Source organism: Neolamprologus multifasciatus, chromosome 6, assembly GCF_963576455.1.
Source record: "Neolamprologus multifasciatus chromosome 6, fNeoMul1.2, whole genome shotgun sequence".
NCBI lineage: Eukaryota > Metazoa > Chordata > Actinopteri > Cichliformes > Cichlidae > Neolamprologus > Neolamprologus multifasciatus.
In genome coordinates, this window is record NC_140444.1 from 34,256,515 (window position 1) to 34,283,146 (window position 26,632).

At 41.0% G+C, this 26,632-nt stretch overlaps 1 protein-coding gene across 3 annotated transcripts in view; it reads left to right on the plus strand.

Moving 5' to 3' along the window:
- The first annotated feature begins 2,790 nt into the window (after nucleotides 1–2,790).
- nacc1b (nucleus accumbens associated 1, BEN and BTB (POZ) domain containing b) overlaps nucleotides 2,791–26,632 on the plus strand; it is a 31,256-nt gene continuing 7,414 nt past the window's right edge. The window contains exons 1-4 of one of the 3 annotated variants that reach the window (XM_085164298.1): nucleotides 2,791–3,131; nucleotides 18,463–18,613; nucleotides 21,354–21,596; nucleotides 23,372–23,587. In XM_085164298.1, the coding sequence (XP_085020424.1) occupies nucleotides 2,899–3,131; nucleotides 18,463–18,613; nucleotides 21,354–21,596; nucleotides 23,372–23,587 (843 nt within the window). In that variant the 5' untranslated portion in view covers nucleotides 2,791–2,898. The other 2 variants (XM_085164300.1, XM_085164299.1) reach the window with 2 other exon arrangements.

Here is a 26,632-nt window from a genome sequence, read left to right on the forward strand (position 1 = left end):
AAAATAGAGCGCTAAAAAGGCTTGCTCCCCGCCCCCTCCCCTAACCTCCGCCTACAGCCGTGTAATGTAAGGGAAACAGTGTAACGTGAGGACACATGAGAGAGAGGGTCTATCGCTCTGCCGCTGCGCAAAGTGGCCTACTTTCCCCCGCAGTGAACATGCGAGGAAACTAGAAAACACATCATGAATAATCTAATTTAATCTCACCGTGCCCGAAGTTAGTGATGCATTCTGATGAAAAGGCTAAACATAGCCTATGGATTAACTCAGACCTATGATGTGAGGAGATAAAAACTGCCTTAGAGAGAATAAGGTCAGCTCGGGTCAGTGCCGTGCGGCTGTACGCGTTGTACAGGAGCGGTTAATGAAATGTAGGTCGTTATTGTGTGACAATGATGAGACAATTAAAAGCTTGCATTTGTGCTGCTCTTGCCATTTTCTTGCAGATGACAATGCTGTCACACCCAGGGTACTGTGAGTATGTATTTCCTGTCTTATTTTTTATTATAGAGAACAATGCTGGAAAGCTGTAGCTGCACCAACTACAAGGGCTTTTTGCACAATATCAGCAGTGCAGTCCTGAAGAGGGTCACTGTGTCACTGTCTCTGTTTTGTGCTTCTGTGGCAATCTAATTACCACACAGCAAACACGGGTCTGTTAATATTCCAGTAGATAAGAACGACATTTTTATTCAGATAATGTGGCAAACATTAGAACCCAGCAGTTCCTAGCAAGCATGATCTCCCCTACAATAAGCCCAACTTCCTAGACAGTTATGTCCTATTTCAGATGCTTGTGCTTTATTCGATTATCTTTTATTGAAACTGCAGAAATCCTATCACTTTGTACTCATTATTTAAAAACATAAAACATACTGAAAACATTGTAATTCATAAACTCACTGGACACTTTATCAGCTACACGTCTTCATCTACTTGTAAATTCAGTTTTTGAATCAGTCAATCCCATGACTTCAGCTCAGTGCATTCACACCAGTAGATATGGTCATGATAGCCTGCTCACGTTCAATGTCCAAAATATCTAGTGAGCCCCAGTTCTCTGGGTGAAAATGCCTTGTTGATGTCAGAGGTCAAAGGAGAATTGCCAGACTGCTTCAAGCTGAAGGCAACAGCACTGAAATAACCACTTGTTAAAACCAAGGTATGCAGAAGAGCATCTCTGAATGCACAACATGTCAAACCTTGAAGAAGGTGCACTACAGCAGCAGCAGACTGTACTGCTGTCAGCTAAGAACAGGAAACTGAGGTTACAGTTGACAGGGGCTCACAAAAATGAGATAATCGAAGATTGGAAAAATGCTGTCTGGTGTGAGGCATCTTTGCATGGATCCATCCTTCAGATCCGTCACTGTACTCAAGTAGTCTCCACAGTCACCAGATCCCAATCCAGTAGACAACTTTCAGGATTGGTGGAATGGGAGGCTGACATGATGAATGTGCAGCTATCAAATCTGCAGCAACTGTTTGATGCTGTCATGTCAAATATGGACCAAAATCTCAGAGGAATGTTTCCACACGTTGTTGAATGTGTGCCACAGAAAATGCCTTCAAAATCAGCTGATTGCAAGTATAAACAACTTTTATGAGTCTTACTACGAGCCTGCATTGAGGCCAAGATTATTTTGATAAAATACTTGCATATTTTTTTCAGGTTTCAACAAGGTGCTCTGCTACACCTACAGCTCTACTGAAGCATAAGATGTATGGAAATGTACACTACAGCATGCTATATGATAATAATAATAATAATACTAATGGATTGCATTTATATAGGGCGTTTCGGGACCCCTCAAAGCGCTTTACAATATCACTATTCATTCACTCTCACATTCATACACTGGTGAAGGCAAACCACAGTTGTAGCTTGTAGCTATATGAGTACTGTAACAACTGCTAAAGCCATTACTGGTTTAAGTACAGTTTCTCTCACTATATTTTTTTACATTAACAAGTCTTCTGCATGTGCTAACAATAAAATAGCTGAACTGAATTATTACAGTATTGCACATTTTGCATTGTAATACGTTGTACAACAATCCTACTAATACTACTACTACTAATAATAATGATAATGAAAATAATATAAATAATTATGATAATGATGATTGTAGTATATGTTTGTGTGTTCACTATTGCATCCTAGACAAGTGGACCAATCTTGATGAAACTTTGCATAAACACTGCCTCGGGCAACATCTATGCCATATATAAATATCTGATACAATTCCCACAGTCTTATTCATTTATATAACTGTTACATCAGTCTAAATGAACACACTGCCAAACTCAATCCTGAGATTGTCCTTTAGCTGACATGCAGAGAGGGCATGTGAGCTTTCGGCACAGATCTCACGCTGTGTTTTAATGTAAGCAATTTGGGGGGGGGGGGGGGGGCGCACCCAACAACCTGAAATTAAAATAAAATAAGTAGAGCAATGGTTACCATTTTATTTTATTCCTGAAACAGAGCTCCAGCTCTCCTGGTGAAGTGTAAGTTATACATGATTACCTAAAGATGTTTTTTGTTTTCTGTGCTCTTTGTATTTCACCTGGCTACAAATATTTTATAGGTTACAACTTGAACAGTAGAGCGAATGAGTTACACTGAAAAGCAATATATTGCATATACAGCAGTCTTTCTCATATTCACTATCAAATATCTACCATCTGCTTATTGAGCGGTTTGCAGCCAGCTTCCACAAAATGGGACATGGTTGACTGTAAATGAGAGGAAAAATAAAAAATACAGAGGGTTCTGCTTCTACTGTACGCACACGAGCCTGAACATCTGGATGGGGGCGCTGTGACAATGAATGCCCAGAGAGCGTGGCGCTATACATCTGACACAGGAGAATTATAGAGTTAATAGTATTTGGCATGACAGGGAGAGAGAGCGGGGAGCGCAGTGCCGTGCCTGAATGCAGTCTCATCCTGTTTAGTATTCACTGTGCGCAGCGCCTGGAGGCCCCGGAGGGCTCACCTGCCCGGAGTCTAGACGCACTGTCAGTACAGATCAGACATCGGGGATCGAACCGCCGGCCCGGCAGGCTTTACGTCCGCGCGGTGTCGGGCATCGGAGGGGAATTGGTTCCAGCACCAAAGACACGCCGGTGAGTGAGTGGGGTTGAGTGGGTGGACTGGTGGGTGGGGCTCAGACGGTCGGGTCGGCTGGGGACGCTGGCAGTCTACCTGCCCGCAGCGGCGCGTGGGCTCGAACCCGTGATCCGTTATTCCTTCGGATGTAATCTGATTACCGCCAGTTTTATTGCTGTTGGGCTACATCTGTATTTACATTACCCGTGTGACTATTTCTGTATTTCTATGCATTTTTACCGGTTTTCTAAATTATTTCTGTCTTATTTAACCATCTTTCAAAATGAAAAAACAAAACAGTTTAGCCTTGTATAAAACGAATAAAAGCGATGAAAAAATATCTATGCATTTTGACATGAAAAAAAATTCGCTATATCTTTAAATGCAGAAAAATGTAAACTTTGCTCCGCATTGTCTGCACTGAATGAAAACAGGGTGGGTGTGTGGGCGAGCCTATAATTTACCCCTTAACTTGTTTTTAAAGGCTTTGGGGACAAATTAAAGATTTGGTGAGGTTTATTTTGATTACCACTGAGGTAAACTTTTTTATTTTACTTTGGTTTGAAGTTATGACATCATGCAACTCTGACTTTTTGATGTAAAGACACTAATAATACATCAATAGGTGGGCTAGTCATTTTACATTAGGCACCTGTGAACTGCTGACAATATAGCATACAGTAAACAAAGTGTCCAAGACACACAGACACACAGCCTCTGTGTGTCTGTGTATGTCTGTCTGTCCATCGGTAGCTCTGCGATCTGTCTGCAACCCCTGGGAGAGTTTCAAAAAAAAAATCCCCGCTCTGCTCCTCTGCGTCCTCCTCGATAGCTCCGCGCTCTTCTCGCTGGCACGTGTGTGCGTGCGTGCACGCCCGACATCCTGCGCGCTCGCAAAGTAATGTATGTGTATGCGTGCTCCGCTGCTGGTTCACGGCGTACAGTCACAGTGAATGAGTGTCTGTAGTGAGGCGGAGGGAGACACTAGACCGCTTCTGCTTTGCTCCTCCATTGAAACACTTTCCAGCGAACACAGCCGAGGGGTGAGTGGAAGCTCGGCGGGTCACCGTGTGTAACGGTTCGGACTCGGCCCGTTGGGGAGGGTGGTTGGGGGGCCGGGTTTGCTAGTTGCCCGTGCCCACCACTGCGTGTTTGTATGTGCTTACATTTCTGTGGGTGAATTTAGATGGAGGGGTGGTGTATGGGACTTAGGCGTTTTGTTGAAGTGGAGGTTAGGCTATTGTTTTTTAGGGGAGTGGGGTGGTAAAGTTGTGCTGGCTCCTATGGGGGATGGGTGATTGGGGACAGACCAAAACTTTAACCACTTCACACCGGCACCACTCACTCGTCGCCTCGGGCTGCCCCTGGGCGACTGTCTTCTCCTGAGACCTGTGCTCCTCTTTCTCTAGCATTCCTGAACTTTCTCAGAAACTACCTGAGGTTTGAGCGAGGCGTGCATTTATTCCCCTCTTCCTTTTAGACATTGCTGCATTTGAACGACGCTGGTAGTTGCTTATTTGTGTAATCTCATGGCATAGGCTGCTGTCGGTAAATGGGTTAAGATTTTACAGCCAGCCCCCTACTTTCCTTTCCTTTCCCCTCCTCTCCTCTCCTCTCTCGCCATGCCGGATCCATCCGTCTGTCTCGTCCACAGTTGCAGCGCATTTGTGTCCCGGGATGACCTGTTGATGTCGGCTAAAGATGGAGTGCCAGGATCGCCCTCCGCTGTAGACCCCCCGCTTCTCCTTTAAAAAATACCTTAAGAATCTTAGTTCCTTAGAGTGAAGATAGCCCCGCGTGGTTCCCGAGTCCGCTTTTTGGTGGAGATGCAATAAAGCATTTATTCGCTGTGATATAGCATAAGCGACATTTTGGAGGGGGAACAACGCGTGTCTGTCCCATGTCGGTAGCTGCCATTCGGCCGGAGGAGGAGGGAACTCGGTCTTAACGGACATCACACCGCGCTGACACGGAGCGGAGGGGAGACGGGAACTGCTGAATATTTTACCCCCCCCCCCCCCCCCCCCCCCCGACTATTTTTGTGCCATATTTCGTACCCCTGGTCCCCCAGACGATAAACGTGTGTGTTGAGGGCAGTTAAAAACCATCATTGACATTCAAAAATAAAAAAGAGGAGCTCTCTCGTTCTCCTTTTTTTGTCCATTTTCCGCTGCCGCCCCCTCCCTCGCCCCCTCCCTCCGCTGAATGCACGCACACACCGGCCCGGGCCAGTTGAGGACTCCCAAATTCTACCGGGCATCGAGGCTGGCACACGGCGGGGCACCGAGAGCTCTCTGCCCGCTCTGACTGCCCTGCTGCACCGCTGGTGGCGGCGGGCTGTTTCTCTCCGAGGCGTCCGCCAGCGAGACTCTGCGAGACTTTCATGTGAGATTAATTGATGTATAATTAATGTGTATAAATGATATCTCGGTTTTGAAGTTTCTGCTCTAGTCGTGCTCAAGGGAGGCTACGACTATAGCCACATTGTGATGCCTGTCTTCTCACGAGTTTCGGCAAATACAGGATTTCTAGCCCCAAACGGCTGCAAACTAAAGGCCACCCAAGGCTGGCGTTTATTACACGTGATTTGGAGCCTTGTTTGTGAGTTGTGTGCATGTGTGAACTGTTTTACTTCTGCCAGTGTTAGCCTTAGCTTTAGCCTGCTACTTGCTAACAGGCCACCTTTAACCTCCCCAAACCAGGAAACTGAATATGATTAGGCAGTGATTGGTATTGATATCAAAAGCCCGTGTTCACGTGGTTGCTCGGGTTTATTATCAGGCAGAAAAATGACTGCGGTAATCTAATGTTGGTGTTTTGGTATTAGCAGCAGCATGTGGTTAGTTTGCATAAACCTGAATATATATATATATATATATTTTGCTTTATTTTTGGTGCTGGAAAACAATTTTCAAAGTTGCAGATGATTGAAACACATGCAGTCAGACACTCTTTTTTTTTTCTTGTGGAGTCTAAGCACATAGTGGGGCACATGGGGAATACAGGGCGAGGGTCAAGTAGTGTGAGTTAACTCTCCTTTTCTGTTTCTTGGAAGTTATTGTGACCTCTGACCTGTGAGGAGCAAAAGGTGCCTGGTACCATATCCCTGTGTGACATGACATGTCAATGAAGCAGTGTGAATGGAAACCAGCTTGCATGAAAAAAATGTTCTGCTTTTAAAATGTTGAAACTTTTATCAGCATCGCCAGCATATTATTGTCATTATCAGCAACTGTGCACACTGTCACTCGATGCGTTCGCTGCTTTATTTTTATTCTTTTTGTCTTCGAATACTGTGGGGAGATTTTATTTATTTATTTTTTCAGCAGACATGCTTTGTCTTGGCAGCTGCTTATTATTCATACGACTGCACATATTTACACCTGGAAACAGCCACAGACATCTCACCATTGGTCGCTGAGATGCTCCACTGGGACATTTGTCAGTTCAATTGCTTGCTCAAGGCCATGGGAAGTGCAGATGTTAGCGGAGCAGATCGTGCATTTTTAGTGCCATAGAATCAGAAACAGTCATTTTTAGACTTTCTTCGCTATCAAAACACTGTTTTGTAAAGACAACGACCCACATTTCCCAGTAAGATCGTTGTGTTCTGATTAAAGTAGAAATAATGCGTGTAAACAAATCCTGTATAGGACCCAAATTGCGCTGAGTAAATATCACTCGGAGCCTCTACAGTTGAATTTTAATTGCACTTATTCAATGCATATTGATTTCTTTACATCGACACAAGCTGTCAAGCCACAATAACGTGTCCAGGTACAATAGAAAGGCAGAAACGAACTTTCTTATTGCCAAAGCTTTATCGATTCAAAAAGAAAAGGTAGGAGAAAACTAACCTATATACAATGCACTCGGTAACAGAGACCCGATATAATGAGACTGTTTTTTACAGAACAAATTGTACAGAGTGCTCCCAATCCAATAATCCGTTTGTGATCATAATTGTCCTCGTACAGAACAGGACTGCACAATTAATTAAGTGTAATTATATTGTTGAGCAGTTTACACAATTAATAAACATAGTAATATTTTGAAATTTTAAGGCATTATATTCCACTTTATGTGGTGGCTATTGTTGAAATCGATCTCTCTGTCTATCTGTATATAAAAATGCTGATAGCCAAGGCTGATCTGTGCAGGTTAGATCGAGCCTCATTAAAACAAAAATTAAAATGCTTTTGATGTAATGTGTGGCAGTGGAGTTGTAAGTAATCACATTTTACTCTTTCCTTTCAGTCCACTGTCATAGTTTTCATGCCTGCATCAATCAGATTTAATTAGTCACTATAAACATAATTAATTATGATGGCCCCCTATTCTCAGCGCTGCCCTTATGTAGGCGTAAGGCAGGAGCTCAGGACTGCTTTAGTCCAATTTGTTCACCCTTTATTTTTCAGCCAGTGAAGGTTTGCTGAGCGTGCATGCCAGAGCAGCACCCTGCTTCACATTCACACCTGGAAGCTTCACACAGTACAGCCACTGCCTTTTATTACCGGCCAAGGAGAAGTTCAACTGAAGGAGTTATGGTTTAAAGGGAAAAATCCACCTCCACATATGGTATTGTTTTGTAATTCCGATGGAAGCCATTCCAGGAGTGAGGTTAGTTTGTCAAAAGTTGTAATTTTCTTGTTTTGTTAACCTTAGCTTTGCAAAACCTTCTTTGTCAACGTTTCCCAGAAGGACTCCCGGTGATTAAAGCGTTAGTCACTTTTGGGCTGTATGCTGAATGTGCAGTTATTAAGTGGGTTTGGAACTAGAGGCATTGTCATGTGTCTTGGCTTGTTCTTATGACAAAGTTATAGCTGTTGTCACCACTTCAGCAAAGTTAGAGGTATTGCTGCAGATCCGATTTTTGGGCTGAATCTGGTTGCATAGAAATCTGTATGTCTGCCTTTTACCCACTTTGTGTTATTGTGAGAGAGCAAGTCAACAAAAAACAACCCACCCCTTAACAGTGGAGTTAGTCATTTTTTGAGGTTATTTAATAGAAAAAAAAAATTGTACTCATCAATATACATACATTAGTGAACAATTATGTCTTCCAACTAATTGATGCATTCTCCTAAACTTAAAAAACTTACATCAGTCAATTAAAAAAAATCATTAATATAAATTTAAAATACATAGGAGTAGGTTTGTGGTTTGTGGAAGTCACCATGTTCCCTCACGATACCCTAAAAATCACACTTTCCTATATCATGGAAGTTTATTCTCTCCAGAGACTCCAACAAAGTTACTTCAGGGATAGTTTGACTACCAGCGGCTATTGTGGCAAAAACCACAATACGGCGGTATGGCTGTCATCAGATAGAAGTGAGCTTCTTTGAAACACTGACCTGTATCCTTATTTTTTCACAAAGTTTTACAGCCTCGTTTAGATTAAATAAGGGTAGATGCTTTTCAACCAGCATTGACAGCTGAGGTAAACAATGGATTGATAGCTTTCCATAGATAGGGAGAAACTGCGGGACAGAGCCGGTCCAAACTGTTACAGAAACATGCCAGCTGGCCGCAGCATTCATGGGGTACAGTCTAAATTTAATGTTCTTGATATGTTGGCTGATTAAAACATGTTTGTCCTACAGCAGCTTGGATCATGGAGTTGAATTGGGAAGTGTAAGTCAAATTTTTACACACTCACTTTTAGGGCTGGGCTATATCATACCGTTCACTGTAATACCGGTGTAATTTTGGGCAACGATAGGAAAATGAAATATCGCGATAGAATATGGGTAAAACGCGCATGCGCACTGCTTATGTTTACATACGCACGTGGCGGCGACGCAGAACGAGAAGAGCGAAAGCGGATCGTTAAATGAAACGGATGAACCAGAACTGGTTTGTTAAAATGCTGCAACTTCAGTGGTGTGGAACTGGTTTAGCTTCCGTCCATCAGATACACAACAAAGCACTATTTTTGGTAGAGCATGCTAGCGGGCCGTCGTTATTACCGTGTTGTTTGGAAAATACGACACACTTAAAATCAATCCTTTGATTTTTCTGATTTTTCCCTTATAATCCCGTGTGCCTTATGTATGAATTCTGGTTGTGTTTACTGACCTCGAAACGATTTTATGTGGTACACGGCGCTCGAAAATCTGTCAGATGTTTTAGTACGACTTTGCTAAGCTACGAAGCCACACCGCTTGATGGATTGTCGGAGCATTACGGCTCCGACAGTACGTATCACCTCGCGGAGTGATACGTACTGTGCTTCAACATAATATTACGGTATTGTGTGTGTATAACCTCTTTTTAAGTTTTATGGATATTACACGTGGTTATGCTGAGGATATGTCGACCAGTTTCCACTGGAAATGCCTTTTGGTTAAACTGTCAGCAAGGAATTTGCACTGTTACATTTTTATGTAACTTTAATGTGGAGTTGTACAGTATTTTGTCTAGTGTCAATTATATCGTCAGTTATATCGTTATCGCAAATTTTCAAATGTATATCGTGATAAATATTTTTGGTCATATTGCCCTGCCCTACTCACTTTTAATTAATGTAAACTTTGTTGTTGTCACTTTGACAGTTGGTCAGCTTTTTTTTTTATCTACAAGAGAAAAACATGGACATATATATGGTATCAGTATTGTATGAGTATTTGGGGTTTTTCTGCCCATTTATCATCAGTTTATGTCCAGTTTCCTTGCAAAGTGGTGCTTCCAATCCCTTTGTAGGTTTATTTGTTGCATGATAGTTTTTTTTTCAGGAATGAAGTGCATTGTGAAGTAGGCAGATTCTGTTTTACACTGGGATCACTGCATTTGAACCAAATCAAGTTGGTTGTTGGTTTCCTGTAGAAAGAACGAACTGATGGTGGCTTGCTTTAAAAAGCAGCATGACCCAAAGGAAAAAGCTGTCCAGCATAGTCACAACAGTCTGTCAGTTACAGACTTGGGACCATGTCGTGCTTGCTTGTAAGATTTACATCTGTGTTTGTAGACCAATTTGGAGTGTAAGCCATTGTTGCCTTTTCTCAGCTTCAGTCTGCGACTTCATGAGAAAGGTAACACTTTTTAGACAAAGAGCATTGTGATATCTTAATGTTAGCGATGAGGAATAATGTTAGTTCCAACATTAACAATATTACATTATTATTAGTCATTGGCACTAGGTGCCATCAGTATGTGTACTGGCCAGGTTATAATATCTGTTTAATATGTTAGTGTCATTGAAGTTGAAACTTCAAAATGTCATTTGTCATAAAACTTTTGATGTTGGGAACTTTAGACAACCTTATTTGAGAGCCCCCCCCCCCCTCCCCCCTTTGTAGCTGCTATTCTGCTCCTTTTGTTTGAAGTCGCTGAATGTCATTGACTTTCTCTGGTCTCTGGTTGCCATGTTGCTGCTAGTCGCTTAAATAAGCAGATTAAAGTGAACACGTCCATTCAGAATTTGAGTGCATTTTTAAGATAGAAGATCTTAAACACACATAAAGGCACAGTTAGAAATGTAGTTAGTAAAGCAACTGCAAAGCTGCCACTTTCAGTAGACTGAACAATGTGATATGTGACTATGTGGTTATAGAGGATTTCTCTCAGGGGATCTAAAAGTCCACAATTTATTCCCTCACTGTTACTTCTTCAGAACAGAGGTAGTGTGTGGAAAGTCCATAGCCTACGTCTTTTACAGCTACATGCTATGGCCTTGCCTCCTGCTGTATTTGGTACGTCAGTGAATTGTCTTCAGTACATTTGCTGGGTTTTCCCACAAGATATGAAACTGGAAAACATTCACTTTCTGTCACCAACTGAGCTCCACCCACTAAACATGTATTTGCCATTTATGAGCATTAAAAAGGGCTATTGTGCTTGAGTTAAGTGGCGATGGAATTTCCTGTAAGGGGGATACAAGGGGATTTGCTTATGTTAGAATAGAGTAGAATTCAACTTTATTGTCATTGCACATGTCACAGGTACAAGGCAACGAAATGCAGTTTGCATCCATCCAGAAGTGCTTTAGCCATGATATAGATATATTACAAATATATATTAGCAATAATATAGATATGTGCATATATTACAGAAATGGGTCTATTATGGTATGTTATAATGTACACGGTATGAAGTATGTTATGAATATGCTATTACTATAAGTATGTACAGGCTGTAGGGAGTACAAGCTATGTACAGGCTATGAACAGGATATAAATATGAAAAACTATACAGAATATGAAATAAAAAAACTATACTATAAGGCTATAAGCCCTCTGCCCTTCTTTGTTCACTCGTGGCTGAATGGATAACTACCAAAGTGTAGTGCTGGGGAAGTTATGCATCAGCATTTCTTATTCGGCATTTGTCTTTGCTGACTTAATATTGTTCACTACAGCTGCACAACAAATCACTTGTTAAATCAGATCATGACTGTAATCACTGGAGATACTTGGAGTTTGACTTACTGTTTTAAGCCTGGCCTCTGGCTTTAGAAAATCTAGATGGAATACTTTGGCCAAACCCAGATTGAGAGTAAATAGCAAAAAGTAAGGCTGGGGAATCAATCAAACTTCACTTTGGCCTTCATCAATTATGAAAACAGTATGATAATCCAGTGCACCCCTTGTCCATTGCTTTTTTTCACTTCCTAAAAGCCCACATTCACGTCTGACCAGGCTGTAGAATATTTCACATTAACTAGAAAATTATAATTGAATTTTAATAAAATCCACTGTGCAAAGACATTTTTTAAGTTCACTTAATGCAGAATGGCTTCGAATCCTGTTCGAAGGCAAATGACATGGCATAAGAGCATGTGCATAACCATGGCTTTTTACTAGACAAAGGTGAAGAAAAGCTGTGGTTCTTATGTTTGTTGTCTTTCTTATTGGTTTTTCTCATGTTGGTTTTGTTGTGGTTGTTGTTGTTTTGGGGGGGGGTTCCTGTTTTTGATTTCTACTTATTGCAGTTTTAATATTTCACATGTGATCCATTTTGTCATATAAAAGCTAAATTTAATTTAGTCTGCCAGAAGCTTGTTCTTGGTTATTAAGGCAAAATACCCTACATTCCAAATAATTATTTTTGTATTGTGAGATGGTGGCATTTTGAATCATTTAACATTTACCTAAGACCTGAGTACGGTGTGTACTCAGGCATAAAGCCAGTTCTGCCATTCCTCGGTAAAGTAAACAGTAAGTAATGTGATATAAATGAATAAAGAAAGCCACAATTAGCAGGCCATGTGGCGTGGTGGTGAAGGAACCTGTATTATAAAGTAGCTAAAGACAGTCAAATTGTCTTCTTTTATTTATTGTAAACCAGAGATGAATAAATATTCTTCTATAACATGAGCTCTTTATGATTTGATGATGTGTCTACATAATAAAACTGTACTCAATCTGTTTATGACCTCAAGTGAGGGAGGTTAATCAGACTTTAAGAAATAATGACCTACAGCGTTCTATACCTTTTCAAGATTACAATATACGTCAGGTGAGCAATTTCTTATTATCAAGATGTTTTTTCTATTGATTCCAGCTGATGAAGTGATCCAGCAGTTCTGTCAGATGTGTGATGAATATTAGATCAGAGTTAAGAAGACTAGAATAGTACATGATTCATTGTTCCAGAGACAATGATTTTGACTTTTTAAAAAGTCACTGAAAGGCTTTGAAACGTGCTAGGGACACTAGTTTGGCAGTAAGTTGTTATGAAAAAATTTGAATCCAGATATTGAAAACTTTTACCAGAAATTGAAGTACCTACCCTAGAAGCTCTTTGCATCGGCGCACTTTGATGATTTATGCTATTACATCCAGGTTTCCATTAACATTCCTGTGACAGTTCAAATAAACAACATGGATCAGTCCCGCTTTTCCCATTCTGAATGGCAGGTAGTTTTTTGTGTCAAGGCTAGAGATGGGAATTGATAAGATTTTGTAGATTTCTTTAATGTGATGTGCTTATTGATCTGGTTCTTTATCAATTCTTGGCTCAATTTTATGTGAGAAAATGAGTACAGTGAGGTTTTTTTGTCAGAACAACTTCATTATCTAAAGTCCCAAACAGAGTACTGCCTAATGCTAGCTGTAACATCAGCATCTGAGGTGGAGGAAATGAGAGCATGTTTGTGGGGCATTTGTTTTAATTTATAATAATGGATTGCATTTATATAGCGCTTTTCTGGGCATCCAAAGCGCTTTACAATTCTACTATTCTACTATTCACTGGTGCAGGCAAACCACAGTTGTAGCCATAGCTGCCCTGGGGCAGGCTGACAGAAGTGAAGCTGCCATATCGCAACATCGGCCCCTCTGGCCATCACCAGTAGGCGGTCTTGCCCAAGGACCAGGACAGAGAGAGCAGGGGGATCGAACCGGCAACCTTCTGGTTACAGATGAGCTTCCCAACCCACAAGTCGCCCCACAATTTAAGCTTTAAGCATGGTGCTAATGTTATTACATTTCAGCTTATTTAGTGCCAGTTACCACTAAGCAGCACTGTTGGGCGACAGTAGCAATAGCACTTGTTCTGCATGTATTTAGAGCGTCACATACATGGAAGTGAAGCTCACGTTGTGTGTGAGATGTTTCAGCATGTTGCTGGTGTTTCCATCCCTACTTGAAATAATCACTTTGCAGTCATTGCAACAACCAGAACTGTTCTCATTTTTATTAGTGAAATCAAGTCATGCTCTGAGCCTCTTCTTCCTCTCTGCCATAACTCCTTTATGTGGTAACACTAGACATGTGTATGAGGTTGTTTTGCAATCAAAGTGCACACTGCCAGCACCTGCAGGCATTGATAAAGGAATTGATAAGCTAAGAGGCATAGAAATCTGATACTTTAAAACATTTGAAGCTATTTCTCAAGTGTGGCACTGGTTCTTAGTTCCCTTGAGAACTCTTGCATTTTCTTTTTTAGCTCCAACTTTAGGGAAAGTATTTTACATCACAAGACCTTTGAGTAAGGCCTCAGTCATACAGGCCTAGAGACCAACTAGGCAACCATCTGGTAACTTCTAGTCGCAAGGAAAAAATGTGTATTCTATGACAAGCTGGGGAGGTTTTTCTCGCAGTTGTTAATGGGAACCTTGCTTCAAAGAGGCACTTGGTGCTGTTGTTTTGGTTGCTAGCAGGTTGTTGCAGTTGGCAATAGTTTGTGTGGAAGATGTTGACTTGCTACTCAAGCTACTCACAAAGCAGGAGACAATCTATGGAAAAAAAAAATTCGCCTTAGAAACACAAGTTGTTCCTCAGTGCTACAACCTTTGCTTTGAAATCACCCTCTCGCTTTTCAGTTTGCAACACAACTTTATTTGCAGCTTTGAAATCAAATGACAAAGATCTGCAAACTACAAGCAGAGGTTTCCAGGTTGTTGCCAACTGGTCTCTAGGCCTGTATGACTGAAGTCTAAGGCTACGTTCACACTGCAGGTCTTAATGCTCAATTCTGATTTTTTGATCAAATCCGATTTTTTTGTCTGCTTGTTCACACTACAAATAAAATGCGACAGCAAGCGCGCTCTAGTGTGAACGCTCAAAGAGGTCCGCATGCGCAAAAGAAGACGTCACACACAACGCGCTCTGTTTAGACCCAGAGCAAACAGTATTGTTTGACTGATGGCCCTTAATACAGACTTCGGACTTTACGTTTCCCAATTTTTGCTTTAAGTTATTTTGTTATTTACATAACAATTTAAATAACCTAATAATGATCCTTATTGCTGTTTTAGAGAGGAGCGGAGTTGCAGATTTCTGTCAGAATCTGCAGATTATACAGTATAAATAAATGTTCACGTTGTCTTCCCAATAGTTTCACTAGCATCTACACGGGATGGCCAGGAAGTGTTCGCGATGTCTTCTCAGGCGCTTCTCCGGCGCTGATAATTGGCGTATGTCTTGTATCAGTGACGTAAAAGACGGATTTAATGCGACATGACCGTTCACACAGCAGTCGCTTTCTAAAACATCGGATATGCATCGGATTCAGTACCACATACGAAAGTGACCCAGATCGGATTTGAAAATATCGGATTTGTGCCGTTCACACTAGGGGTGGGTTTTTATAATCGATTTATCGATTAAAATCGATTCTGGCTTGGATAACGTAAAATCGATTCATTAAAATACTGAATCGATTTTTTAATATAAATTTATTTTGCCCGAAATGCCAGAATCTCTGGTGAAATCTCACAAAATTTCAACAACCACCAAACAGCTAAGACAGTAAATGAGAGCAGGAACACGGATTCTGCACAAAGACTTAAACACACAGCGCAGCCCGCAGATCAGAATCAGTTAGATGTTGCCTTTCTCACGGTCGGGGCTGAAAGCCGAGAGCTCGCTGATTCTGATCTGTCGGCGGGTCCGCGCTTTGTGTTCACGCCCTTTATGCGCTGATTCTAAAGCTGTTAGTTTGATGTCTCTCCAAACAATATTGACCGAACCAGCAGCAAAAGAAGATCCAAACTACGCTTCACATAAACATCATCATGTATTCACTCTTTTGCTTCGATCACGATGCACAGCTCTCTCTCTGTTTTCTGCATTATTCACTTGCTTGTTACGCACAAGTCTACCGTTGTTTACAGCGCTGTCGGCCGACGTTTTTTTTTCTTCGTTTTATATACTTCCGAAAATAAAACCTAATTTCTGCCGTTCAATACTGAACAAATTTAAACTTTTTAAAATTATGCAAAATGCAAAACGCTTAGCCGTGTCTCTAATAAAACCGCTGTAACTTCAGAGGTAATGTTCATGTGTTGATTAATAGTTTTCTTTCATTTTTGATGTACTGCAGAATATTTTTATAAAATCCCAGGAAAATCACCTTCATGTTTTTCTGTGTTTTATCTTCAGCTACTTTGACACAAAGGCCTCTGCTGTGACGCTCACACCTTTGATAAAGTCTTGCGTGTGTCAGCTTCCTTTTTATAGATACAAAAATATGTAAATGTACTGATCTGAATTATAATATTTCTGACTGTCAAAATTTCCCAGATTCAAATCGAAGTGAATCGAATCGAATTAAATCGAATCGTGGATCGAATCGTTTCGGGACCTTGTGAATCGGAATTGAATCGATTCTAGAAATCAGTGACGATACCCAGCCCTAGTTCACACTGTCATACCATGATCGGATATGGGTCGCATAGAGTCCAAAAAATCGGATTTGATGCGCTTTCGCCTGCAGTGTGAACGTAGCCTAAGTCACTCAAAGGTCTCTTTGTGATGTAAAATAATTTCTCTAAAGTTGGAACTAAAAAAGGAAATGCATACATATATAGTGATTGGTCAACTGCAGGGTGCTGCAGCACTGATGACTGACAAAAATAATCCACGTAAAGTTTAGCTGTGTAATATCAGCGAATCATCATGTAGCTGACCAAAGTAAAAAAAAGCACGCAACACTGACTAAAAATTTAGCTTGCATTTCATGTTAAATTGCTATGTTGGGTTTCTGCACTGGGTAAAGCAATGCAGTGAGAAAATGAAGAAACTGCTGCAGCTGCTGCAGCTGCACTATTCTGTCCACGCCACATGTAGCAAAGTGATGTTATACTGGGTATTTCACGCTTTATCTCCTTGCAGTTGTTGTTGCTGCTGCAGTGTCAAATGCCATTTTGTCATGTTAGCATTTTTATTAGTGGTTAAAATGAAAACAGAAAAAACGCTGTCCAAGGTAAGTAGGTCTTGGAACAGCTCCTAGATCCCCACCAATAAAGGATTTTTAAGACTGATATGGATTTGGTGATTTAAAAATCTGATATATCTGCAAGTAAGTTTTTTATTATTTCAGACACATCTTAACAAAACATGTTAAATTTATTTATTCTATGATGCTCTGTCCCATCCTTCGCAGATCAGTTAGTTTTTGTGTATTTTCCTTTGTCTGCCAATAGATGACCAAATGGCTAATATTGACCGATAATATCAGCCCGCCGAAAAATCGGTGGACCTCAATTAGTTACCCTTTGGGAATCCCAAGAAATCTTTGTTTGAACAACACCTACAGTGGATCTACTGGACAAAGGATGTTGAATATAGAGGTGCCTGGCAGGGGGAAAAGAGGAATCCCACAAAGGAGGTTCATGGATGTAGTGAAAGAGGACATGGAGTTTGTGTATTTGTGTGACAGAAGAGGATTTTAGGAATAGGGTGAGAGGGAAGCAGATCATCTGCTGGTGCAGCCCCAGAAGGGATAACCTCAAGAAAAGCTGTATATATGATATTTTTTAACCTTTAAGTGTCTGCTGCTGCATCACTGTACACACTCCCGCAAATGTATGAGGAGAACCGGAGTTAGAAAGCTGGTGTGTAGGTTCTAGGCTTGGTCTGTGAGCCTCGTTCCTAGTGGAGGAACGAGGCTAATCAGTTTCCTACTAGTGGTTTGTTTGGGTTTGTAGCCAGGGTAGGAGCTGGCTCCTCACCACAAGCTGCGCTCCAAATACTTGTCATGTCAGCTAAGCTTGGCCACCATCCATCACTCGGAGGCCACGATCCTCTATATAACATATTTGTTCAGTGGAGTCGTGACTCACCTTTGTGCTCTCGTCTGTTTACTTCTGCTTTGTCATACTTGGCGTTCGAGTCGTTCTGTGTTTGCATTGTGCATTTTTAAACAAAACCAAAAAAGTGATGACTTCAGTCATGAGAAACACCGATTTTAGAGATAAAGTCCTGCTTTATTTTATTCCTTTTCTGTACTTTGACAGTTCCTCCACTTTTGATCACAAGCTTCTTTGTTGAATGTGACGAAGACGAGTGAAATAGACGAGTTATGTAAGAGGCTGTGTTTTGACTGGGAAGCAACGACAAGAAAATAACAAAGTAGGCCAAAAACCACCAAAACAGTTTATTAACTGAGAATTAGATGTCATGAAACAAGAGATTTTTTTAAAGAAAAAAAGATAAAGGCTTATGTAACTGTGGCTGGTGGCCCCAAATTCTGTTTCATTTGAAAGATAGAGTTTTGAATTAAAGTTGTTTACCAAATACTTAATCCATTAATCATCATACACTTTACTTACCCTATTTCTTTATTTTAAGTCTCTGTCGTTCCTCCTTAACTCTGCCTTGCTTGTGTTTTTTTGCATATTTTCCAGTTCTTCTTTGCGCTCTTATCTCATAACTCATTTATTTGGTTTCCTTTGCTCCTGTTACGCTGCCTCATTTTATCGTCTCCTTTCCATCACGTCTCATTTTTTTCCTGTACCAATTCCCAACTCTCCTGACCTTCCTGCCAATTACCTGTATGTCCCCATCATCCCTTCATCTACCTTCCTTCCAGATAATTCCTTTCCTCCATCATCCACTCCTTCCTTTTTAACCTTCCAGTGCTACTGTTATCCACACACTAACTTGTTTCTACTTCCTGCAGACCCTGTGGTGCTGGGCAGAGCGTTATGGCTCAGACGCTGCAGATGGCGATCCCTAACTTTGGCAACAATGTCCTGGAGTGTCTGAACGAGCAGCGGCTGCAGGGCCTCTACTGTGACGTCTCCGTGGTCGTCAAGGGACATGCCTTCAAGGTCAGAATTAAGTTTTTAGACGACTTCATTCAAACTAATATAGCTAACGACGTTTTTGTTTGACCTGAATACAGGCAGAATCAAAAGCGCATATTTAAAGTTAAAAGTAATTTATCTTTTTATGTCTCCACTTAGCTTACTCTCATTGCCAACTCTTTAGTGTAATCTATTTACTTTGAATTTCTCCAAATTTGGCAGAAATGTGCACTCTCACTAAAGTATGAAAGGATCTCAATGTCACGGTGACATTTCAAAAGATGTTTTTGCTTGTAACTCAAGAAAACTTTTACTGATTATGACAACATTTATGTCGGATGACCCAAATGCAAAAGCCCTAGTGTTATTAATTTTTCAACATCATAAGTGAGAAAGAGAAGAAGAGATTGTCACAGATAATGACACTGATCTTTGGTGTCAGCCTATCACATTCCTTTATAGTTGTTTTTAGGGATGTAGTTGTTAGTGAGTTGTTATCAAGGTGAGCGAACTGATCTGTGGGAGTCATCTATTCTTTGCAGTCAATTCTGTTGTTCTGTTTGCTCCTGTTGGTGTGGAAGAACTCGACTGGCCTGCACAGTCCTGACCTCAGCCTCGTAGGACACCTTTACAATTAGAGCAGAGACTGTGAGCTTTATCATCCAAAAATATGTGTCTGAACACACAAATGCACTTCTGGAAGAATGGCCAAAAAATTCCCATAAACACTCCTAAATATTGTGGAAAGCCCTCCCAGATAAATTGAAGCTGATATTAGGGCTGCACGATTTTGCATAAAATGAGAATCATGATTTTTTTGCTTAGAATTGAGATCACGATTCTCTCACGATTTTCTTTTCCAATATAAATATTTATTGCACTTATTAACTGCACATCAACGTCGTAACAGTTGAGACTGAACATAAAAACAATAAATAAACATAAAAACAACAAATGTCTCACATTTTGTCGTTGCTGCAAAATGTTGTACTGCTTGAAATTCCGTCTCCGCCGTTGCTCGACACTGCGTGTATAGAGCAGGTAGTGCAACAATAGAAAAATAGTTGCGGGACGGCACTGTGTAGCGTTTGTCTAGGGTGTTGATCATTTTCCTAAATCCCTCGTTTTGCACAGTGTTGATGGGAGCCATATCTTTGGTCAGGTGATAAGTAATAGCCTTTGTGCCTGCGGGAGTTCGACGGGTATAGGGAAGCGCTGTATAAGGTTCCCGTTATTGATGTTTGGGTGGTTGACCGGGACGGATTTTCTCCAGTCACTTTCTCGTCATCCCTGACGTGCTCTCCGTTGTTTTTTCCCTGCCAATTTTAGCATCACACGGCACAGGTTCTGTATCACGTGGTATAAGGCTCCGCCCTTGTCATTTGTTGAGCAGGAAGAGTGAGCGCTTGTTTTCATGATTATGTCCCGGATCAAAATGCGAATCGTCGTCGTCTTTTCTTTTTTTTTTTAAATCGTTGTCATTTGGAAATGAGATTGCACATAAGTATGAATCGAGATCGCGATTTTCTAACGATTAATCGTGCAGCCCTAGCTGATATCATATCAAACCCTATGGATTAAGAACTCTTTTTTATATGCATGTGAAGGCAGAAGAGCGAATACTTTTGGCAGTATGTTTGGAGGTATTTCACACGTTTCACCAGTAAGTGTTCTTTTAAGTTTGCAGTAACTTTTGACTTAATGCAAACTGCACAGCATGGACATGTAACTTAACCGGACTGAGAAGCTTTGACAGCGACATTGCTATCGCCGTCCCTTCTCTCTCACTATGTTCAGTGTAACACTTGTTGGGGAGCTTTTTTGCACTCCATGAATATATTTCCACATTATCTGTCTCTTGTCAGCTCCACTCCACATGCTTATAATTACTATGACATACAAATTCAATACATTTCTATTCTTGGGTGTATTTATTCGCCGCAGTTTGTTTTACAAAGTTAGTGTTTAAGTAGAGCCTGATGTTGGCTTACACATAAAGACTGACTCCCAGTCTCTTCCTCAGAGTGAATACAGCTTATTATTTTGACATTGGTGTCTGACAGCTACTCACTAAATGGAAGATAACCCAAGCCAAGGTGTCGTATTTGAACTGGAAAAATCTCAGCCACTGCAACCTTAGTCTTCTACGTATGAGTCTAGACAAGCACGGATGTAAAATGCAGCTTGACTCTCTTCACTGAGAGACACAGCGGCAAGCTGGTAATTCTAGGTCCTCGTGTTTCCTTGTTGCCAGAACGTGCAGATGAATTGCCTGGAGTACTGTTTGTGCATGTAGTGTCAGGATTTTGGTGAGAATCTCTTGGTAGGATAAAAAAAACGATGCCTCGGGTCAAAAACTAATAGTCTCAACATTTTTTGAGCTTCCTTTGTCTGCCTCTACTGATCAGTCAATAAATTGTTAGTTTTGGACTGTTTAGTGCAATTTGACATCGTAACCTGAAGACACTAATTTTGGCAGTGCTTCAAAAGTTACTGTTGAGCAATACGTGAAGTTTCCTTTACAACAGGATGCAATTTTCATGCTTTCCATTAAAATAAATTCAACCAGAGATTAACAATAAAAATGTGTTCGTCTTCTTCTGTTACTACTTTCCTGTTTGTTTATGTCTTCTACCTTACTGACAACAAACATGAGCAAGTGCAAATCTCCGGATAAGGATGTTGATATATACTGTTTACTGCATCGGAGTCGATGTATTTTTAAACCCTTACGACTTCACTACTCCTGCTGTTTACCCCTCAGGCCCACCGTGCAGTGCTGGCAGCCAGCAGCTCCTACTTCCGGGACCTGTTCAATGCTGGGGGGAAGAGCTCGGTGGTGGAGCTACCCCCGGCCGTGCAGCCGCAGAGTTTCCAGCAGATCCTGGCCTTCTGCTACACGGGGCGCCTCAGCATGAATGTGGGAGACCAGTTTCTGCTCATGTACACCGCCGGCTTCCTCCAGATCCAACAGATCATGGAGAAAGGCACCGAGTTTTTCCTTAAGGTAAGCTGATAATGAAGCAATCACAAATCGAGTCATTTAAACATCTGTTAAAGTTGAATGCAAATGTAGCAGAGCATCCATAGGAACACTTCTGTGAATATGAGGATTATTTAAATGTAATCAAAATGAAGCAGATGTAAAAATAGCCGTTTCTGCGTGCTGCCGCCGTGTTACCTGTTGTGCGTGACATTATGCGTGGCATTATGTTGTGATGGGGGCGTCTCTGTTTGTAGACACGTTCTCGTGAATCGAGAATAATTGAAACGTCGTACTGACACTACAGGTTCCCTCTATAGTAGCAGATGATCTGATTAGATCTGGAGTGCCTGGCTGCATTAATTAGCATATTAATGAGCGGCACTGATTTCCTTGAAAGTTCCACTTAACACCTCTAGACACAGAGTTGATAAAATGCCAGCTATGTGCTAGTAGACCAGTAGAAAAACAATCAATACAACGATATTTGATACTAGAAAAGTCATATCGTGCAATCTCATCAGTTTACTGTTCCTAAAATGTTCATTATTTGTAGTTTTCTTACTCCATCAGCTATTTTGGCAGAAATTTTTGATAGAATTGTTAATACAATGACCAAATAGTGCTAAAAATGAATGATCTTTTAGTTCCCAGTAGTGTTGTGATGTTAAATAGCCAGGATGTTCATGTTTGATTCATGATTACTAGATTTAAAGTTGCCTTATGTTTTTTCCTCCCCTTGGTTTCTGTGAAACTAAAGTGAATGTTTCATACATTAAGGAGAATTCTTTTCAGCATTATAATATGGAGACTGTTAATTTTGAACTCCAGGACTTTTCGCTTAATTTGATTATACTGCTTTAGATTGTAACCACAATAACATGAACATATTAACCTTTTAATCAGCACATATTTTTCAGATATTACTATTTTATTGTTAAACTATTACTGTAGCGTTCCACTGCCTCATTGATGGCTTTACAGTAAATGCTGTATGGTCATTTGTTTCTGGCTTCTTTGTACTATTATACATGAACTTCAGGTGTGAATTACTTTGGTCATTTCCATAGATTGTGTATAGAAGATTAGCTAGCTAGTACTAAGTAACATACAAATAAAACAGAAGTTTCTTCTTAACTGAGGCCAAGTGCAAACTTCTTGGACAGACTTTTTATTTGTTACTTCTAATAAAATGACAAAATATTCTGATAACATAAGCTACACCCCTAATTTTAAGCCTTAAAGAAAAAGAATAGATCAGTGATTTTTCCCCCCGCCTCATAAAAACAATGATGCAAAGACTCCAGCTCTGTTTGTTGAATCGCCCTGTTAAGGATTGTTTTCGGAAATTTAATATTTGGGTATGTTAGGACAGAGGATCAACTCAATTTTGGAGTGAGCCTCTGCTGTCCACTAGAGGAACTGCAGGTTTCGTAATACAAGTGTTGGCTTCATTTGTTCAAGCTCAGGATGCTTCCTAATGTCATCATTCACGTTCTTTATTACTAAATTATTACACCACTGCTGCCATGTGTTGCCTGAGATTTAAAACAGAGTGCTAGACACATTTTTGATACCTTATTTGAGAAATGTTAAGCCCAGCTCCATCAAACAACCAAGTTTCCCTCAGTAAATATTTAATATATGTATATATTTAATAGTGCTGTCTCTTTTTACCTGTCTTCAGTGCTGCCGTCAGATTTGAGTAGATATCAGACATACAGTATGTTTACAGTAGATTTACCCTTCTAATGGCATAATATGTTTTGCTCATATTCATGAAACTTGCCCCACACCAGGTCTCCTCTCCAAGCTGTGACTCCCAGGGTCTCCACACCGAGGAGACCCCATCCTCTGAGCCTCAGAGCCCCGTCACTCAAACAGTGGGAGTGGGCGGAGTTGGCATCGGTGCTGCCACTGTAGGGAGGCCTGCCTCCTGCCTGACACCCCTTCCCCTCGTGTCCAAGGTGAAGATTGAACATACAGCCACAACACCTCAGCCAGCTCCACAGCAGGTAGGTTTGGTCTGGGCCTTGCTACACAACCCCACATGTTTTTGTCTTTTCTTTCTTTTTTGGCGGATGAATCATAATCTTGAAATGAAGTAAGAGTCCAAAAACTTTCTGAGGGAGGAACATGAATTTTTTTAAAGGTCAGACTCCTTATTCGGTTACTTCAGCTTCAGGTAGAGTCAGATTACCCTAATAACGAAGTATATATACTGGATATGTTAATTTCTTTTCATTGAAAATGGAAGAAAGCATCTGTTGTGAGTTCCAAAAATAGTTTTCATGTGATATCAAGTGCTGCTAATCTGCATATCTCTTTAGGGGCAGTGTGATCATCATCACCCTTTTGGTATAGATAAGCAAACATCATCATATTTGTCAGGTGTAGCGTTTCCCCATCAGTGGCAGATTTAACGTTAGGTGCGTGTGAGACGTGCGATCTTGTTAAAGCTGATATATTACATGTTACTTCTTATTTTAACTTAACATTTCTGTAAGTGAAATGTTAACCTGTAGACGTCAGCCTTTTTCCACCACTGATTTGTTTTCACAGTTAAAAAGACAACAACAAAAAACCAAACAGAGACTGAAATATTGAAATAGTGCCAAGAAAGCAGATCATCAGATATTTTCAGACGATTTAGAAAAATAGCAAGAGGGCTGGTTATTACATATAATTATTTTAATAAAAGTTGGGCCCAATTAATCAGTTTCTGTTACAGCTTGTGTTATGATTTATTTATGTGATTGTTAAATCAGGAGTGTTAACGTCATTGGAGTTCATATTTGAGACAAATATTCCCATTTTTCTTTTAGTGTAAAGAAGTACATTTTGATTATTTATTAACACATTTAATGTAATTAATTTTAATTTTAAATAATAAGTGTCCCTCGGGGTGTCCTGTGGGAGGTGCTGCGGGAGTATGGGGTGTCTGGCCCATTGCTACGGGCCATTTATTCCCTATACAACCGTTGCAAGAGCTTGGTTCGCATTGCTGGCAATAAGTCGGACTCGTTCCCGGTGGATGATGGGCTCCGCCACTGATTCTGTTCATAATTTTTATGGACAGGATTTCTAGGCGCAGCCCAGTGGCGGAGGGCTTTCACTTCGGTGGCCTCAGAATCTCGTCTCTGCTTTTCGCGGATGATGTGGTTCTGTTGGCTTCATCGGGTGATGGCCTCCAGCTCGCACTGGAACGGTTGGCAGCCGAGTGTGAAGCAGCGGGAATTAGGATCAGCACCTCCAAATCTGAGGCCATGGCTCTCAGCCAGAAAAGGGTGGAGTGCCCACTCCAGGTCGGGGATGAGTTCCTGCCCCAAGTGGAGGAGTTCAAGTATCTCGGGGTCTTGTTCGCGAGTGATGGGAGAAGGGAGCCGGAGATTAAAAGACAGATTAGTGCTGCAGCCGCTGCACCGGTCCGTCGTGGTGAATAGAGAGCTGAGCGTAAAAGCGAAGCTCTCAATTTACCGGTCGATCTACGTCCCTACCCTGACCTATGGCCACGAGCTGTGGGTAGTGACCAAAAGAACGAGATCGCGGATATAAGCGGCAGAAATGAGCTTCCTCCGAAGGGTGGCTGGCCTCTCCCTTAGAGATAGGGTGAGAAGTTTGGCCATCCGGGAGGGGCTCAAAGTAGAGCCGCTGCTGCTCCACATCGAAAGGAGCCAGCTGAGGTGGTTCGGGCATCTGACAAGGATGCCTCCTGGACGCCTCCTGGGTGAGGTGTTCCGGGCATGTCCCACCGGGAGGAGGCCCCGGGGCAGACCTTGGTGTTCCCCCGGATAAGCTGGAGGAGGTGGCTGGGGAAAGGGAGGTCTGGGCTGCTTAGGCTGCTGCCCCCGCAATCCAGACCGGATAAAGCGGAAGAAGATGGATGGCTGGATGGAATTTTAAATAATAAACTTTATATAAAGCAAATGAACACCCTGAGATTTGCATTTAGTCATTCTGCTGCCAAAACTACACGCCACAGTCATAGATCACAGAAATGTGTCCGCACAGCCTTTTACTTTTGTTGTTGTTCTTGTATTTAACGATCTTTGGATGATAATGTATAATGTACCAAGGCAATGGGCATTAGTTTTCCATAGATATGCAGAGATAGCAGAGGCAGGCCGATGAATAAGGTTGAGGGTTTGCAACACATTATATTCCAGAAAGTACCACAGTTGAACGTGTCGTAGAATTGCAGAAAATGTAACTGCATCTTTCATTTTCATGCTCTCATTCTCTGCAAAGCCTTCAGTGGACTGGATTTCCCCCCCTTGGAAGGCTGATTCTGGCCTTTGGGTCGTATATTTGATACTCCTGATAGCTCAGTTACATATTATTGGCTGTGTGAAATTGTGCCTTTGTGCCCTTCCATCTCAATTCATCTCAATTAAAAAAGCAACAAACAAAACAAAAAAAATCTTAACTTGACCTGAAAAATTCCTGGGAAAAGATTCTTCTTCTTATACAAAATTTCAGATCTATGCTGTCATTAAAAAATACTAAGAGATGGGTGTGGTGCTGGTATTATGTCTTCATGAGTATGGAGAATCCCTAAAATATTAGGATGTCCAATCATCAGCAGATCTTGGGGCCTTTAGATGACTGATATTGAATTCACAGCTTCTCACACACGAGGCATATAATATTCTTGAAAACTGATAAAGACTTTCAGAGATGTTAAAGCTAGAATAGAGAAAAAAGCATCCACCATCAGTGTGACATTCCCAGGTATGACACCATGTACCAGAACAACTCCATTCATAATATATGCAGAATTTGTGATTTGTGTTTATTGTCATTTTCTCAGTGTGATTTTTTGAATTACAAACGGGGATGCAGGGTAGCATGTAGAGGTGGGAATCACCATACATCCCACAATACGATATTATCACAATACTTAACGCACGATACGATATTATTGCAATTTTTAAAAATATTTTGCGATATTCAGATTCTGTACATAAAGGTAAACTTTATCAATATTCATTTTATCTAATATCAAAGTCTCACACTCAGTCTTTCTCTCATTTCAGTTTTATTGTTGACAAACTGAATGG